Source organism: Pongo abelii, chromosome 19 (genome assembly GCF_028885655.2).
Source record: "Pongo abelii isolate AG06213 chromosome 19, NHGRI_mPonAbe1-v2.0_pri, whole genome shotgun sequence".
Lineage (NCBI taxonomy): Eukaryota > Metazoa > Chordata > Mammalia > Primates > Hominidae > Pongo > Pongo abelii.
The window spans coordinates 91,963,839-91,982,997 of NC_072004.2; the positions used below are offsets into that span (position 1 = coordinate 91,963,839).

General features: G+C 50.6%; 1 protein-coding gene across 1 annotated transcript; it reads left to right on the forward strand.

Moving 5' to 3' along the window:
- The first annotated feature begins 213 nt into the window (after positions 1 to 213).
- PRCD (photoreceptor disc component) lies at positions 214 to 14,747 on the forward strand. Its single transcript, XM_002827872.5, has 5 exons — positions 214 to 1,335; positions 1,623 to 1,691; positions 3,671 to 3,751; positions 4,358 to 4,450; positions 14,546 to 14,747. Exons 1-3 carry the CDS (start codon positions 1,262 to 1,264, stop codon positions 3,690 to 3,692), a joined length of 165 nt encoding a protein of 54 aa, XP_002827918.1. The 5' UTR covers positions 214 to 1,261; the 3' UTR covers positions 3,693 to 3,751; positions 4,358 to 4,450; positions 14,546 to 14,747.
- The last annotated feature ends 4,412 nt before the right edge of the window (positions 14,748 to 19,159 follow it).

The following is a 19,159-nucleotide window of genomic DNA, read 5'->3' on the forward strand; positions in this document are numbered from 1 at the left end:
TGCCCAAGCATTGCTAAGGGTTGGCTATGCGCTTTCGCATGGTTCATGTATTTATTCTTAAAATCCGACTTTAAGGTCCGGGGGAGGCAAGGAGAACTCACCCTGGCCAGCCTCAGCTGCAGCCTGGGTCCTTCTTGGGAGCTCAGGGTTCAGGTGCCTGGGGGACCCTGGGGCAGTGCCTCTGACACTGTCTCCCCCTTGTTGAGGGAAGGAAAATCTAATGCCTCCTGGGGGTCTTGGAGGGGGTGGAGGGGAGTGGGTGGGTTCAGGTTCTCACACCACTCCCAGACCCATGTCTCAGCGTGGCCATGGCCGGCTCCATGCTCCACACACACACTGAACAGTTTCTCAAGGTTGGTGTGACCAAGTGGCTGCCCAACAGGTCCCCTTGGGATGTGGAAAGAAAATAGGAGAAATCGTATATCTATTTCTTTTCATCTCATCCTTTGCAAATGTAATGTAGTCGTATGGTGTAGGAATGAATCTGTACAGTAGTCTAGCATATAATTTGTAAGTGGCTGCACCTGTCTATTTTGTGAGTGCACACTTGAATTCTGCCTTTTACTGAAGAGGGCGTGTAATCAGAAAAGTTTGGAGAGGATTGTCCAGAGGGTAAAACTGCCAGCCCTTCACTGTTGAGTCTCCCGTCTCTCTGGCTTCATTATCCAATATTCCTCCCCTTTCTTCCTCCTCTCCTGATGCTTCCACGGTGACATCATTGCTTCACCTCCACTCACCTTGCAGTTACTGGCAGATGCTCCATGCTTTCATGTCAGTAGCTTCGGCAGTGTCTTCTGTCTGAGGGCTCATCCTGCCTTGTTCTCTGCAATTTCAGATGCCCTTACTCCTCTTTAAACCTTGCCCTGATGCCTGCAACTCTGAAAGTGCCCTGTAGGCGCCTTGAGTAACTCCTGGTCCACTCTACTGCAGTCATTGTACTTGACAGCACATTTGTTTAGACTGGCAGCTCCTTGCAAGCAAGGGCCAGTCTCATCAGATCGAGACTCCGAATACGTGCTCAATGCCACAGCGCACACCTTGACCCTACCGCTGGAGGGGAGAACCTGGGCCCAGTGAGCTTAATCAGTCCTCACAAGGTCGGGGCCGCTGACCCACTAATCAGCTTGAGCCTCCTAATCCATCCCCAGCAGGAACCACAGGACAGACGGCAGTGGCTCCTGAGAGCTGGCTGGGGCCATTTTGGCCCCTTGCCTGTGGCCTTCTGCAGACTTGGTCTGGGAGGGGATGGGGCAGCTGCGCCATGTGCACCACCCTTTTCCTGCTCAGCACCCTGGCAATGCTCTGGCGCCGCCGATTTGCCAACCGAGTCCAACCGTGAGAAACTGACTGGGCTATGGCTGGCGGTTGGTCGGGGGGGAACCATGGGGCTGGGCTACCACCAAGCTGAAGGTGGGCAGGGGCTGCGTGAACCTTCAGGGGGGCTGGGAGGGCATTTTGAGGAACGCTTGAGAGAGCGCAGTCTCAGAGCTGGGGGACTTAGAGCTTCAAAGGCTCTAGTTGCAGCCTCTAGTCCCATAGCCCAATGCGGCCGGGACCTGTGGAAGGACAGGGAGGGGCTGGGCACAGCCATAGCTCTTCCTGCCTACTCTTGCCTCCCACAGAGAGCCCAGCGACGTGGATGGGGCAGCTAGGGGCAGCAGTGTGGACGCGGACCCTCAGTCCTCAGGCAGGTAAGGCAGGAGTCTGGGCTGGGGGAGGGAGGGTGCTGCCAAGGAAGCTGTGGCTGTGCATGCCTAGGGGTGCACGTGTGTGCCTGTGTGCGCGCCTGTGCGTGCACCGTATCCTGGCCCTTGCCCTAGGCACCCTGCTCCCTGTCCGCCTGCTGGGCAGGCTGGATGTCTGTTTTCTGCAGTTGGGAATGGGAGCCCTCAGCTTGCTCCTCTAGACCAAAGCTGCTGTGCCTCTCATCTCCAGCACGGGGCGGTCCCCCGGGGCACCTTCTGTCGGAAGGCACAGGGGAGTGGAAGGAGGGATGAGGCAGGAGTAGCTCTGTGTGGCTTTGCTTGCCTTTCCTTGCCCTTCCCCCTCCTCCTCCTCTGCCCCCGCCCCGCCTCAGCTCTGCTGCCTGAGCCTCCAGCAGGATTCGCTGTCCAGTCCCCAATAGAAGGCACGGGAGGAGCATGACATCATCAGCATCGAGTGCCATTGGCTGGGCAGACCCTGCGGGCAGGACGCTGTCTCCAGTGGCCAGAAAGTTAACTCTTCCCTAGGCTGGAGCCATGTGGTCTTTGGGGGGTGAAGTTGGGGGAACTTCCAGACTTTTCCTTCCCTGGGTGACCAGTGTCTTTCGATGATAGGGGCGCCTATCCCAACCAAACACTGGAAAAAATCAGCGAATGTTTATGAAGTTCCCGTGCATGAGGGGTTCGTTCTGTGCCTATGGACTCAGCATGGGAGATCTGTCTGAAGAGTGACTTTTTTGCTCCCAGTGAAACAGAGTAAAAAAGATCCGATGACATCTTTGGGTCAGGGCGCACTGGCAGGAGGGTGTCTCCATACAGGGAAGACTCGGGTGGCGGGTACTGTGACCATCCATGTCTCTTTCTGAGTGGGGACCTGCCAGCAATGTGTCCCTTATATGTGCGGAAACTGGTAACCAAGAGAACTTCAGTCTTTCTGTGTCCTGTTATCTGAGTCCTGGGATTCTGAGTCCCGAGATTCTGATGATCAGAAGGCCCAATGGGAAGCCCTGGGCCTGTACAGGAAACGGAGGCATTTCTGCAACACCTCAACTCGATAGGCCAGCTGGCATCATCATAATAGTGCCTAATTGATATCGCTAGTTAAATCGGCTATAATGACCACCCCTGGGCCTCCCCCGATAGGAGGCCCTCAAATGCTGGGTGGTCCACGCTATTGAGCCCGGGTCTGGAGTTGGGCAGGGAGAATTTAAATCCTGGCTTCCCCCTTACTAATGGAAAGACTATGGGGGAAATTTACGCCATCAGTTTATTTATATGTAAACTAGGATTAATAACAGAGTGGTTGTGAGGTTTTGGTGAGGGTGCAGAGTGATTGCTCCATAAATGCTAGCAGCTGTCTTGTTTCATGCTCGGGACCTGTGCTTTGGTTTTCTCCAGAGGTTTCTTATATATTAAGTCACTCGGGAGGCTCAGTAACCCCAGAGGATTGGCAGGACATGTGTTTTTAATCTTTGGTTAATGGTTGTGGAAACTGAGGGAAAGGGAGATTTAGGTGGCTTGCTCTAGATCATCTATCTCATTTGTGGCTAATGCGGGACGTTCAGGCCCCTGATTCCAGGCAGGGTCTCTTCTACATGAAATGGACCTGGACCTCCTGGCAGGAGAGAAAAGGCCAAATCTGAGGACCATCTGGCCAGGCCTGGCCTGGCGTGACTTAGCCAGAAGGAAGCAGTTGCCTATTAACTCCTTGGGACCCAGTTAACTGGAAAAATTGGTCTGACATCGAGGAACCACCTGCCGATGGTGGCTGCCGTGGAAGGCTGGCAGTGGGGGTGACATTTCTACTCTCCAGTCACACTGTCCTAAACGCCAACTGATTCCTTAGGTGGTCCTGCCCCTCAATATTGGGGTGAATTGATAGGGATGGGAGGAGGAGGAAGAGGAGAGTCAGAAACATGGGAAGGTCGTGCCCTTCAATTCTGACCCCAGTGCTTTCCTCTGTTTAGGGAGAAAGAACCTCTGAAGTAAGCCCTCACCTCTGCAGGTGGGGCTCAGGCCCAGAGACTGGGATCAGCTGGCTCAGGCAGGTAGGGCAGGGCTGGGAGCTGGGGAGGGCAGAGGGCAAGGCTGGGGACAGGCAGGAAGCAATAGGCAAGGCCCGGCCACGTGGGAGGATAGCAGGCAGTGTTCAGCTCTTGTGGTCACTGATGGAGGTTCAAAGTAGGCGGATGGACTCATGCCTTTGGCTGCTACCTTGAGCCCTTGAGAGGAACTCAAGTGTACCTTTGAGGAACCCTTGAGAGAGCGCAGTCTCAGAGCCGGGAGACTTAGAGCTTCAAAGGCTCTAGTTGCAGCCTCTAGTCCCACAGCCCAATGCGGCCGGGACCTGTGGAGGGACAGGGAGGGGCTGGGCACAGCCATAGCTCTTCCTGCCTACTCTTGCCTCCCACAGAGAGCCCAGCCCTCCCACAGAGAGTTCCAGGCCATGGGGCAAGGGTTAGTTTGAAGAGAACCAGGTGTGGTTTGACCACATTTTCTAGGCTTGGGGATGGCGAGGTGGTCGTGCTGGGGCATGAGGGCAGTGTCGGAGGATGCCCAAGGGAGAGGCGGTGCTCTGGAACATCCACTCTGAAATGCAAGTCCCATCCCCAGGTGTGGGAGAAATGCTGATGTGTTCTGGTTTTCTGTTTCAGCTCAGGTCCTGGTTCGTCCCCTAACCCAGGAGGATGCTGTGGGAGCTGGAGCAGCAGCAAGAGGGAGAATGGGGGGAAGCAGCACTAGAGAAGGTAGACGCCTCCCTCTCAGCCTGGGACCTGCCAGTCTCCCCTTCCCCCAGGCCCTGGGTGTGGGCTCCTGAGCAGGACCTGGCTGAGCCTCGATCCAAGACCAAGCTGCTCTTGGACGGGCTTCCTTCCCTCTGAGTTCCTGAGGCTCCTCTGAGGGACTGCTGAGCCTGAGAAAGCCTAGGATGAGGGACTTGCTGGGTCCACCGGGCTAATTCCAGGGCAGCCAGCAGCCCAGGCAAGAGGCAGGAATAAGTAAGGAGTGAGGAGACCCCAGAAACAAGGGATGGCTGATAGCTCACATTTACTAAGCAAGGGCTTCCATTCATTCTCTAATTTAATCTTCAGTCACCCACAGAGCCTGGTAATGTTATTATCCACAATTTCTAAATGGGGAAACACAGAGAGAGGTTAAATAATTTGCCCAACATCACCTAGCTAGGAAGTGGAGGCTCCCAGGCTCACACTGGAGCTGCAGGGCCCACGCTCCTACCCACCATGGCAGGCGGCCTCCCCCTGGAACCTAACACAGTTTGCAGGGGTTGGGGGTGGTTTGCTGGCCTGGCCAACTGCCTGTCAGCCCAGGAGTTATTCTGTTAAGCCTCCACTTGTGGTCCGAGGTGCTGGTGTCGGTTTGCCACAGTGGCACTCGCTTTTGTGTCATTTGCCTTTCCCCGGTTCCCAGAGCTCATCCTGTCACTGGCTGCTCTGCTGAAATTATCAATAAGAAATGCCAGTTGGATCTGTGACATGTCTGCCCGCAGCTGGATGGGAGCAACTGACAGCTTGTCCTCCGAATGTGTTTTCTGTGTGTGTGCAAGCGCGTGTGTTCCAAACGGGCAGTAGCGTGTGGGAAGGAAAAAGCCTGACACTTGTTTTTATCAATTTGCTGATGCTCAGTCCCAGCGGCTGCCTCCTTTGCCCCCAGCTGCTCTGCTATTTCTCTCTTTCCAATCCTGCGCGATCCTGAGCAGAGATAAAAGATTTCTGCTTCTGCTCCCAGATCCAGGCGCAGACCCTGCAGGCAGCTGCTCCCGATGTCTCACAGCTATTAGTCTTCAAAAGCCCCCCGTGCCTCTGTGCACACGCGCCTCTCCTCCCCAGCCAGCCCCCCTCCCAGCCCAGCGGCGATGTCTCTGCCTGGCTGGCCCGTGCCCTTGACTTCCAGGCAGTAGGAGATGGAGTTCTCTAGACAGCAGCACTTCAGCCGCCACTCCGCCTCTGAAGGGAAGGAAGGGAAAGGGTGAGGGATGCCGCAGAGGAGAGGGAACCGCTGGGGAGGCGCTCAGGGTGGGGGAGGAGGCGCACCCCGCTGGGGAGGGCCTGCTGGTACCTCGGGGAGCCTGGCTGGGGTGTGTGCGAAGGCAGTTCTGTGGGAGCCTCTCAAAGTAGGGCAGGCAGGAGGCAGGGGGAAAGTCACACTAGGGAAGGAGCCTGCAGAGGCAAAGCCAGAGCGCCAGCCTGACCCAGGCCGTGAGCCCGTGATCGCCTGCCTCAGCTCCTGTCAGCCTGTCTCTCTTGGGAGGCATCGGCCTTCCTGGTGACAGAACTGTCAGGCTGAGGGCCAGAGGGCACTGTTCCCGGGACCCAGTCTGTGTTCCCTGATCCTATCTGCATTTATTCTCTAATCTATTTGCCATGTTCCTGTCACCTCATGCTTGCTGCCATTTCCAAGTTGCTCATCTCCTTCCACTGGTCTGAGGAATTGTCAGGCCGAGGTCATGGAGCTGGCTCACGGCCCAGACGCACTACCCCAGGGCAGCGCCCCTCCACAGCACTGTTCCGAGAACCTGCGCAGGAGGTGGTGGCTGCTCCAGGGATCCCAACCAGAGGAAGGGCGGGAAAAAGAGAGGAAGGGGCTGCTGGCGGCCAGCGGGGCTGTGGCTGCCTGGGCTTGGAGGTTGCCTGGGCAGCTGGGGTGCCATGTGGGCTGGGTGGGGGGGCTGTCTCCCCCAGGGAGAAGGCTGGCTTTGGTGGGAGCAGATTGTGTTTACACCTTCCCCGCACACCCAGCCCACGCTCGCCTCTTATTCCCGGGGCCTCTCCCACCCTTGGGCTCTCTGCGCAATCTGCACATTTGCAGCTCCTGCTGCAGAAAGTTACCTCTCTCAGCCTAGAGCTCCCCACAGAAGGCTCCTGGGACCCAGGTGCCCCTTCCTTGGCCCACTGGCTCCCATCCCAGGGGTTATTGTGAAGCTCAGGGCAAGGGTGGACCTTTAAATGGGGGAATTAAATCCTGACTATGACATTGTCCCCACGGAGGCTGAGTCCTTTTTCCTCCCTTTCCTTGCAAAGAGCCGCTGCTTGGGAATTGGAGCAGGAGTGCTCAGGGGCTTGGGAGAGGGCAAATAAAGGGCAACTAGAGAGGGAGAGCTGAGCCAAAGGGTGGGGTCTGGGGTGCTGGCTACTGTGAAATAACAGAGTCCAAAAGCAAGGCGTCCAGAGTCAGAGCTCCTGGGTTTGAACCTTGTTCCACCAGCACACCCTACCTCTGTGGCCTGGGTAAGTGTCTGAACACCTCTGTGCCTCAGTTTCTTTAGCTGTAGGATGGAGATCCTACTGGTATCTGTCTCTTAGAGTTGTAAGGGTTGATTAGATAACGCGTGGAAGATGCTTAGCACGTTGGGTAAGTGTCCCATATATGTGAGCTGGCACAATCCGGTTTGAACTGTAAATTACTGAACAGTGGTAGATTCAGGACGGCTAGAGTTCCTCACATCCTCACTCTGTGGTCCTTCCTGCCGTCTCTCCACATACACAGAGCTGGGCGACCAGTAGTTCTGCGACAGATCAGAGGATGGCAGAGGGTGGCATTGCTGGGGTGGGGAAGCCCCCTGTAAGCCTGTACTGGAGAAGACCACCACTGCCTCTCTGTGCCCAGAACCGTGTCCCAACCTCCAGTGGTGGCCTCGACCTGGACAGCGCCACTCCCAGCTGGCTCTGCTTCCGGAATGAACCTCAGCTCCTTGACAAGACGGGAGGCGCTGCCCTGCTGTGGTGCCTTCCTCCGTGTGAATGCTAATCTCTCTGCTGGGGGAGCCTGAGTGACGGGGAAAGGCTGCTTGGAGCTGCAGGGCGGCTGAGGGCAGCAACCGGGAGCAGGGAGGTGCTGCTCCTGCGACTGAGGCTCAGAGCGGCTGCCAGTCTCTCCTGGAGACTGGAGCATGACCAGGGAACTCATGAGGTGGTGGGGGTGTGGTGGGAGCAAGGGAAGTAGCCACCGCAGCTGTAGCTGTCCACTGTCACCCTGGGGTGTAGATGTCACCTTGGGGAGTACCCACCCACTCCAAGTGTGCAGTTGTGTGTGTGTGTGTGTGCGCAGACAGTCCTGGGCAAGCGCAAACAGTAAAGGTGGTGGGCCAAGACGAGATGGGTAGGGCACGGTGCCCGCTCTGAGACAGGCACAATGGCGAGAGAGCAAACCCTGCTGGTTCCTCAGGCTCCCGTAGCCCCTCTGTGGGGGGCCTCACTGTTAGGAAGAAGCCCAAGACCTAGAGCTAGAGGAAGATAATGCTTCTTTGTGAACCTCAGAAGAACAGCTTGGTTCGCACGGAAGCTTATGTTAATGTAATGATGATATTAATCGTATGATTAATAACCACTAACATGCATTGGGCGCTTACTATGTGCTAGGCACCATGCCAGCTGCTGTATTTTACGCACTGTTTCATTTATGCGGCGGGAACTGTTATCATTTATCCAATAAGGAAAGTGAGGTTCACAGAACTTGCTCAAGGTCACTCATAGGTGGCAGTGAAGCCAGGACCTGAGCCTGGGAAATTTGACGCCAAAGCTTGGGATAGAGGGGGCCTGAGTCTCGAGCTGCGGGCCGTGAGGAAATTCTGATTGTGACCTGTCTACAAGGTACAAGGAATGGAGCTGTGGTCCCGCCCAGCCTGCCTTTGCAAGTGGGCTGGTATTGGCCCGGGTCATTGCCACTGTTCTGTCTTCAGGAACTCACATTCAAGGGCAGACCAGACTCTGGGCCCTGAGAGGCTGGTTCTTGCCTGCCAGGTGAGGGGGAGAGGAGAGCTGCCCCTTTAGGACCCCTCAGTCTTCCTCAGAGAGGATGTGGTGGTCCCTGGCAGGGATGACAGACAGCGAGGTCATCACCCACAGTCACTGCCACTGCCACTCTGTTGCCTTCTTCAGCCAGGGGCAGGGCCCTGGGGAGAGGACAGGATGGCAGCCAGCAGCCCAGCTGGAGACGGGGAGCCTGGTGAGGAAGGTTGTTTTGACTTGTTTTTGCAGGGGGGGTGCAGGGCATGGAGACCAACGAGGTGGCTTTCAGGGGGATCGGCTTTCAGGGGGATCCGCTGACAGCGGGAAGCCAGTCCTTGTGCCTAAGGAGCGCAGACCCTCTCTGTGGGACACGTGTGCCCCCTAGTGGGGATGATGACTGTAGTGGGGGGCTGAGAAAATTTTTAAAAATTTACTAACAGACTCAGCCTGTGAGCCTGGGGAGGAGAGGCCAATCCTGTCCCTATGTGAACACACACACACATTCACACACACACACACATATTCACACACAGAGACACACACATTCACACACACAGACACAAACACAGACATACACCTATACAAACATATAATACACACACAGACATACACACACACATTCACAGAGACACACATTCACACACACACACACACATAACACACATTCACACACACACATACACAGACATACACATATACATATTCACACACACACATACAGACACACATAACACATTCACACACACATACACAGACATACACATATACAAACATTCACACACATATACACACAGACACACACATACATAGACACACATAATACACATTCACATATACACAGACACACACACATATAAACATACATACACATTCACACATACAGACATACACACATATAAACATACACATACACATTCACACACACATTCACACATACACATGCATACACAGACACACATATACAAACATTCACACACATATACACACACACATACACATATACACGAATAAAACAGACACACACACAGACACACACAATCACAGATACACATGCATATGCACAGACACACACATTCACACAGACACATACACACATATACACAGACACATACATACACATTTACACACATACAGACATATACACATATAGACACACACAGCATACACATACACACAGACACACACACAGAGATACACATAAACATACATACACACACAGAGACATACACATACACAAACATACACACAATATCATATGCAGAGGCAGAAGCCATTTGAACTAAGCATTAAAATAAATTAATGTGTTCATTTGGTCATTTATTTAACAAGCGTGTCCTGGGAACTTGCAATGTACAAACCCTGTATCAGGTGTCAGGAGTGACACTCGAGGAGAGACAGACCCTGCCCTGCCGGTTGGTCCTATAGGAAGGCCCCAGCCTAGGTGGCCTAGTTCTGCCAGCCCAACCCTGCCTGTCCCTGTGACCTTTTGTTCTCTGAACCTCGGCTTCCTCATTTGATAAACATTTGTCAAGCCCAGGTGGGCTGGAGTGAGGACGCAGAGGACTAATGATCTCCTCAGGAAAAGAACAGTTTAGTAAAATGAAGGGGATGGACCAGAAGCTCTCTGGGGGCCCCACCGACTTTCCCAGTCGAAAGCGACTGTAATGAACTGTGTCTGGAGTGCTGTGTGCCAGGCACTGTGGATCCAGAAACGGATTAAGACCTTCTGCCACAAACAACCAGAAAACTGGGCAAGATATAAGCAGCAGACACTTGACAACAGGCAGCACACAGGACAGTGACCCCATGACTGCCTCAGCTTCTGCCTGGAGACAGTTCCCTGACTGTGCCTTGGGGAGGGGAAACCCAAGCGGACCACAGTGGCTTTGCTAAGGTGAGGAGGAGACAGAATCAGAGGTCAAGACAGTGTGAGATTCATAAGGATATACAGACAGATCAAGGGAATCCAAAAACAGATGCAGCAAAGGCAATCCAATGGAGAAAGAAAGGTCCTTTCAACAGGATACAAAAAGCACTAACCAGAAAAGAAAAATCAATACATTGGACTTTATCGAAATTAAGCCTCTGCTCTTGGAAAGACTAGGAGTAAATATTTGTCAAACAAAAATCTGAGAAAGGACTTGTATCCGGAATACATAAAGAACTTTTACAATTCGATAATAAGACGGCCCAATAAAAAAGTGGGGAAAGGTTTTAATAGACACTACAACAAAAAATATACATACAGTTAAAATACATAGAAAGTTGTTCAACATGCGGCTGGGCGCGGTGGCTCACGCCTGTAATACCAGCACTTTGGGAAAGAAAGATACTCCACATGCAAATCAAAAGCCCAATGACATACCACTACATGCCCACCAGAGTGGCTGAAGCTGAAGGCTGACCATAGTAAGTATTGTCCAAGATGTGACCCTATCATACACGGCTGGGGACTGGTGAAGTGTTATAATCACTTGGGAAACCAGCATGGTGGTTTCTTATAAAGTTATCCCAGAGGAATGAAAACTTACATCCACAAAAAGACTGCAAAAATGTTCATGGCAGCTTTATTACTAACAGCTCCAAACTGGAAACAACCCAAATATTCCTCAACATGGGAATAGATAAACACACTGAGATATATGAAGACAGAATAATACTCAGCAATGAAAAGGAAAGGAACTGCTGATGCCGACGACATGGGTAAATTGAGAGAAGCCAGACACAAAAGAGCCCCTACTGTGTGATGATGACATGTACATGGAATTCTAGAACAGGCAGAACCGACTGATAGTGACAAAAGGCATCAGTGGTTGACTGGGGCCAGGGTTAGATATCATGGGGGTTGACTGCAAGGGTAAGAAGGTTTTTGTTTTTTTGGTTTTTCATTTATTTTTTTCTTTTTTTTTGAGATGGAGTCTCATTTTGTCAACCAGGCTGGAGTGCAGTGGCATGATCTTGGCTCACTGCAACTTCCACCTCCTGGGTTCAAGAGATTCTCCTGCCTCAGCCTCCTGAGTAGTAGGGACTACGGGCTTGCACCACCATGCCCAGCTAATGTTTGTATTTTTAGTAGAGACGAGGTTTCATCATATTGGCCAGGCTGGTCTTGAACTCCTGACCTCAAGTGATTCGCCCGCCTCGGCCTCCCAAAGTGGTGGGTTACAGGTGTGAGCCACCGTGCCCGGCCTAGAAAGTTGTATTTTTTTTTTTTGAGATGGAGTTTTGCTCTCGTCACCCAGGCTGGAGTGCAATGGTACGATCTCGGCTCACTGCAACCTCGCCTCCCAGGTTCAAGCGATTCTCCTGCCTCAGCCTCCTGAGTAGCTGGGATTACAGATGCCCACCACCACGCCCAACTAATTTTTTGTATTTGTAGTAGAGACAGGGTTTCGCCACGTTGGCCAGGCTGGTCTCAAACTCCTGACCTCAGGTGATCCACCGGCCTCTGCCTCCCAAAGTGCTGGGATTACTGGCATGAGCCACCGCATCTGCCTAAGAAGGTGCTTTTGAGGTGACAACAATGTTCTAAATCTTAACTGGGATTGTGGTTATATGGGTCTATACACTTATTGGACTACTGAACCATACATTGTAAATGGTTATACTGTATTGTATGTAAGTTACACGAGAATAAAGATGATTTAGAGAGTTAGAAACAAAACAAGAATGAAGAATGATGCTTGTTTTGCTCACCATCTAGCAGAAAAGCCAGACATACAAACAAATAGTCATAAAGCAGTGGGATGAGTGTTCAAAGTATGTTGAAATAACACGAACTCCCATTTATCAAGTGCTTACCTTGCACCAGGCGCTGTGCTAAGTGCTCCAAAACACTGATTTAACGAAGTCCCGTGATGTTTGGATGATCCTCCTCCTCCTCCTCCTCCTCATTTTGCAGATGAGAAAATAAGACTCAGAGAGAAGTGAGGTGACCTTTGCCAAGGTTACTCAGCTAGAATCAGTAGAGCTGGGACTTTCCTCCAGGTCCTCCTGGGTTGCAGACAGTGTGCTAATCCACCTGCCACCAGGAAGGTGCCACGATGAAACAGCTCGGGAATTGTTGCAGCATCTCAGTCAAAACTTCACAGGAAGTATTTAAGTACAAGCTGGAATTTGCAGAGCAGAGAAGAGAATGCAGTGAAGGGACTTTCAAGGCAACAGGAACAAACACCACCACAAGCAAAGGTTATGCAACAGCTGTAAGAAGGCAAGGGTTTCTGGTCATGGAGAGACATGCCCAGGAAATAACAGAAGAGATCCACGGAACATTATATCGTCTTCAAATTCATTTATTTTTATTTTTAAAAAATCAATTTTTGAGTAATACTCTAGAGGCAGTGGCTCTGCCAAACAGGGAAGTCAAATGCATCGCTTTTCTTCCTGGACACTGTTGGCAAGCACAGATAATCCACAACTCCAACGCCATCTATTCTCAATGCATAGGGTCTGTGTTATATTTCTCCTCCTCCAGAAAGTTAAAGCTAGGTGAAACTTAAAGCAGTGATCCCAGGTTTTTTTATTTTTATATGTTTACTTTTCTTCCATCTGCCTGGTCATCTGCATGATCCCAGGTTTCTGAACAGGATTTGTGACACTGTTCCACAGTCCTAAGAACTCTCAGGAAAAAATCCTCTATGTTTTCATGACGGGTTTTCTAGGTGGGTGAATTAAATTCTCTGGAGTTAAGCAAAAACGTTCCACTGTCATAGTGTAATTTTTTTAGGAAACACAGCATGGTGGCTGAGACCATGGATTTTTAGGCTGGGTTGTTTGAGTTCAGATCTCAGTGCCTTCACTTATGAGTTCCTTTAACCTTTCTGCACCTTGACTTCCTCAGCTGTGAAATGGGAAGGGGGGGGGTGGCGGGGGATAATGACAGGGCTGTCATGAGAATCAGATGAGACAGTGAATAAAAGGTGCTTCCAGAGTACCTGCCACAGAGTAAACACTTCATATACACATAGCTGTTATGATTTCAGAAAGGAAGCTTGCACACATGAGCTCATTTTCTGTATTCTGCCATGATCCATTCTTCTGGGAAGAATTATTTTTAAAAGCTATCATTTAGGATGATTTGACTGAAACAGAACACCCAACTTAAAATGACTTAATAAGATTTCTTTTTAAAATCTCACTTTTTATTTATTTATTTTTTTTGAGACTGAGTCTCGCTCTGTCGCCCAGGCTGGAGTGCAGTGGTACGATCTCCACTCACTGCAAGCTCTGCCTCCCGGGTTCAAGCCATTCTCCTGCCTCAGCCTCCTGAGTAGCTGGGACTACAGGCACCCGCCACCAGGCCTGGCTAATTTTTTTTTGTGTGTATTTTTAGTAGAGATGGGGTTTCACTGTGTTAGCCAGGATGGTCTCAATCTCCTGACCTCGTGATCCACCCTCCTCGGCCTCCCAAAGTGCTGGGATTACAGGCGTGAGCCACCGTGCCCAGCCTAAAATCTCACATTTTGTAATTCACTCAAACTGAGATGCCATTGCTTGTAAGACACATCCTGCATTTAAGAATACGAAAATGCGACCGGCTCTGGTGGCTCATGCTTGTGATCCCAGCACTTTGGGAGGCTGAGGTGGGTGGGTTACCTGAGGTCAGGAGTTCGAGACCAGCCTGGCCAGGATGGTGAAACCCTGTCTCTACTAAAAATACAATTAGCTGGGCGTGATGGTGCATACCTGTAATCCCAGCTACTTGGGAGGCTGAGGCAGGAGAATCACATGAACCCAGGAGGTGGAGGTTACAGTGAGCCGAGATCATGCCACTGCATTCCAGCCTGGGCGACGAGAGCAAAGCTCTGTCTCAAAAAAAAAAAAAATATATATATATATATATACATATATACATATATATCATGTATATGTATATATATATATGTATATATATATCATGTATATGTATATATATGTATATATGTATATGTATATATATGTATACATATATGTGTGTGTATATATATGAAATGTATAAATGTGTCTCTGAATCAAAACGAGGTCTGAAGTTCGGGGGTGTCAGGACTGGCGGTTTCTGCGGGTCAGCAGCATCACTGAGGACTCATGTTCTTTCTTCTCTCTACTCTGCCATCGCAGTCCTTCAGCTCCTACTTAATGGAAGCCTCGCAGATGCAAGATGGCTCCAGCAGGCCCAGCATCACTTCTTCTCAGTGTCCCAAAGCCAGAAGAGAGGCTGTTGTTTTTAAAAGCAGGAAAACTTTCCTAAACTTGGCCAGAATTGCATCACAGACCCTTTCCCAAAACAATTTCCAGCAAAGGGAATAGACTTACCATGTCTGGTACAGATGAATCAAGATTTGCCCCTGGGGGCTAGGGAGGGGCTTGCCTCTGCTGAAGTAGACCCTTGCCCAGCAGCTGAACGGAGCCTAGGTTCACCAGATGGAGGAAGAGACTGGCCGCTAACAGTGCCTGACATACAGATGTGCTTCCTGTGATATCGCTGCTGCCACTGTTCCAAATGTAAGCAGTCAGCTGCCTGGGATACTACCTACCTTCTTTTGTGTTCTTATTAATAAAATTAAAGATTGCTTTCTGGGTAGAGAAATTAACCTCAATATTCTAAAGACTGTTTTATTTTTATGTATTTATTTTTTTGAGACAAGGTCTTGCTCTGTCATCCAGGCTGGAGGGCAGTGATGCGGTCACGGCTCACTGCACAGCCTCAATCTCACGGGCCTCAGCAATCCTCCCACCTCAGCCTCCCATCCAGCTGGGACCACAGGCATGTGCCACCACATCTGGCTGTTTTTCATTTTTTATTTTTTATTGGTAGAGATGGGGGGTCTCCCTATGTTGCTCAGGCTGGTCTTGAACTCCTGGGCTCAAGTGATCCTCCTGCCTTGGCCAACCAAAGAGTTGGGATTATAGGCGTGAGCCACTGCGACCAGCCCAAAGACTGTTTTCTATTACTGTGGGTTTCAGACACCATGTCTTAAAAACGCTGTCAGTGACCACCCCAACACAGTAGGCCAGCTGACTGGATTTTCCCTTTGTACTCAGAGCCTGGGTCCCTGAAAAGCGCTGGGGACTTCTGCCTTCCTGTTTGTAAAGAGTCACTAGACTGTGACTCTTTTCACGTCAATAAATAGAGGTCTGCACTAGCCTGGTATAATGGCTGTATAATAATTCCACGGTAGGTAAAACTCAAATGTCCTAGCTCTCACCAGCAATGAGTGCAAATGAGATCACAGTAACATCCACATTTCAGTCTCAACAGCTCTGAGCCCTTGCCGGCTCATTCAGGAATTCTGATGCATTCTCGGAAGTCTCCCCAGTTATTTCTGGGTTGGCTGCACAGTGTACTTTACATGTGCTCGGCACAAGGCCTCTCATTGTATTTCACTCCAGCCTCTTGGCCACTGCCCAGCTGCCCTGGCATCCCCATCTGCCATGAACCTGCTGTTGAGGAAGCGATGTCCAGTCAGGTGTGAAAGCGACTTGGTGGCCTGCGGCAGAGTGAGGAGCTGTAAAGAATGGCCCTCACATTCACTGGGTGGCATCCAGGCCCAATACAGCCCTGCTAGAGCCCAGAGCTTCCATCTTCCACACATCAGCTCTGCAGCCTCCCATCCTCACTCTTCCTGCCACGAAGTGGCTCAAATGGCAGAGCAGGTGCCCGTTGTTCCTCCTTTCAACCTCATTTCTGATTTGGTCCCCAACCACCCCTACAAACACATGAAAATCTTCTTCCTTCTCCCTTCCTCCCCCAAAACAAAAGTCCTTATACATAAGGTCACCTTACTCATTAGTGGTAAAAGCATGGATTCTACAGGCTGGGAGCAAACCCTGACCCTGCCAGTTACTGGTTATGTGAATTTGGGCAAGTTACCGAATTTCCCAGTGCTTCCGTTTCCTTATCCATAAAATGGGGACAGTGATAGTGTTACCAGAGAGGAGTCCTGATCCAGACCCCAAAAGAGGGTTGTTGGATCTTGAGCAAGAAAGAGTTTGGGGTGAGTCTATAGACTAAAGTGAAAGCAAGTTTATTAGAAAAGTAAAGGAATAAAAGAATGGCTACTTGGCCAGATATGGTGGCTCAAGCCTGTAATCCTAGCACTTTGGGAGGCTGAGGCAGGCAGATCACTTGAGGTCAGGAGTTTGAGATCAGCCTGGCCAACATGGTGAAACCCTGTTGCTACTAAAAATACAAAAATTAGCCGGGCGTGGTGGTGTGCGCCTGTAATCCAGCTACTCGGGAGGCTGAAGCAGGAGAATTGCTTGAACCCGGGAGGCGGAGGCTGCAGTGAGCCAAGACAGCAGCACCACTGCAGCCTGGGTGACAGAGCGAGACTCTGTCTCAAAAAAAAAAAAAAAAAAAAAAAGCTACTCCACAGAGCAGCCCTGAGGGCTGCTGGTTGCCCATTTTTATGGTTATTTTCTTGATTATATCCTAAACAAGGGGTGGATTATTTACGCCTCCCATTTTTAGACCACATAGGGTAACTTCCTGATGTTGCCATGGCGTTTCTAAACTGTCATGGCGCTGGTGGGAGTGTAGCAGTGAGGGCTACCAGAGGTCACTCTCATTGCCATCTTGGTTTTGGTTTTGGTGGGCTTCTTTACTGCAACCTGTTTTATCAGCAAGGTCTTTATGACCTGTATCTTGTGCCGACCTCCTATCTCATCCTGTGACTTAGAATGCCTTAACCGTCCGGGAATGCAGCCCAGTAGGTCTCAGCCTCATTTCACCCAGCTCCTATTCAAGATGGAGTTTTCTGGTTCCAACGCCTCTGACAGTAGTACTTCACCGCATTGTGAGGATTAAACGAGTTCATACATGTACAGAAATCAGTATAGGGAATGGCACCTGGTAAGTGCTATGAAGTATTAGCTATCATTACTATCTTGTCTACAGTAGGTCACCAGCCCGCTAGCAGCTTTTGGGAAATTCCACACTTAGAATTCCCACTGTAAGTCTCAAATGAAAGGAACTATGTTTGCAGGGATAGAACACATTCTTCCTTTCAGTATTACACAAAATAACGTGTCTTCAAGGGTAAGGTAGAGAAACCTAATGGACAGAATTACTGCTGAATGAATTAATGATTATTTGCTGAAGACTTACTGTGAGCATAGCAGGTAAATACCAAACCCTGCACTATTAAGAAATTAAAAAGAAAAAAATAAAAATAAAAAGAGGCTGGGCGTGGTGGCTCACACCTGTAATCCCAGCACTTTCGGAGGCCGAGATGGGTGGATCACCTGAGGTCGGGAGTTTGAGAACAGCCTGACTAACATGGAGAAACCCCGTCTCTACTAAAAATACAAAATTAGCTGGGCGTGGTGGCGCATGCCTGTAATCCCAGCTACTCGGGAGGCTGAGGCAGGAGAATCACTTGAACTTGGGAGGCGGAGGTTGCCGTGAGCCCAGATCGTGCCATTGCATTCCAGCCTGGGCAACAAAAGCAAAAGTCCATCTCATAAGATAATAATAATGATAAAAAGAGACTTCTGCTCTTGAAGAGCTTACAATCAAATGAAAGGAGGTAAACATAAGCAAATGTGGTAATTCGAAGATAAGTATCTGCAACATATTACCATCTGCAGGACAATATAACCCACACCGAAGGCCACAGATTTCACTGTTAATGGGTGGATGAGAACGGGAAGACTGGAATGGAGAAAAGGCTCTTGGTCTTGCAAACTTAAACTAGCTTTCAAATAGGTGCAAATTCTGGCCCTGATTGTTGATGTCGTTTTTGCCTTATTTTTATTTCAAAAATGAAGCCAGACCGGGCGCAGTGGCTCACCTTTATAATCCCAGCACTTGGGAGGCCAAAACAGGAGGACTGCTTGAGGCCAGGAGTTTGAGACCAACCCGGGCAACATAGTGAGACCTCATCTCTGCAAAATAAAAATAATCAGCTGGGCCTGGTGGCACTCGCCTGTCGTCCCGGCCACTCAGGAGGCTGAGGCGGGAGGATCACTTGAGCCCAGGAGGTCCAGGCTGCAATAAGTTATGATTGCACCACTGCACTCCAGCCTGCGTGCCAGGGTGAAACCTTATCTCAAAAACAAACCAAAAAAACCCAGAAACAAAAAAAAATGAAGCCAAGGTGGTTGCCTGAAAAATAACACTCAGAAGAGCAGTGGGTGTTACATCATTCTCCGTTCTTTTCGTAATTCAGCTCGTGACACTTGCGTATTTTTCTCTTCTCGGAATGAAAAGCACACTGGCCGCGGGCTCCTGGGCAGCCGCGGAGGCCGAGCCCCGTCGCTCTCGAGCGCCCCTTGCCGCCCGCGCCTTGGCCTCACCGGCCTCGCCCCAAACTTAAAAACACCTGAGCGGGAGGTTGAACGATTCCCTCGAAATCTCTTCTCTTCACTAACCCAGCGAACCACCCCAAATGCCCCTATCCTCCCCCAAATAAAATCCGCAGAGCAATTAAAAAAGATATTCGGCCAAGCCCCGGTTTCCTCATCTGTCCCCGCCCCCTCGAACTTTCTGTGCTTCCCCAGTCTCGACCAAACTCTGCTGAAGCTCAATGACTTTCTGGCAGAAGTGAACCTCCAGCTTCGTTTTCTGACAGCCGTGGTTCTTCACATGCCTGGTTTCCCACTCCGGACCCTCCACTGCCCCTGGTGGCGGCCACCATCTTACCCCCAGCTCCACGGTCGCGCTGAGGACGCAGCCAGCCCCCAGCCGCCGCAGTTTTGAACTACATTTCCCATCAGCCCTTTCTCAACATC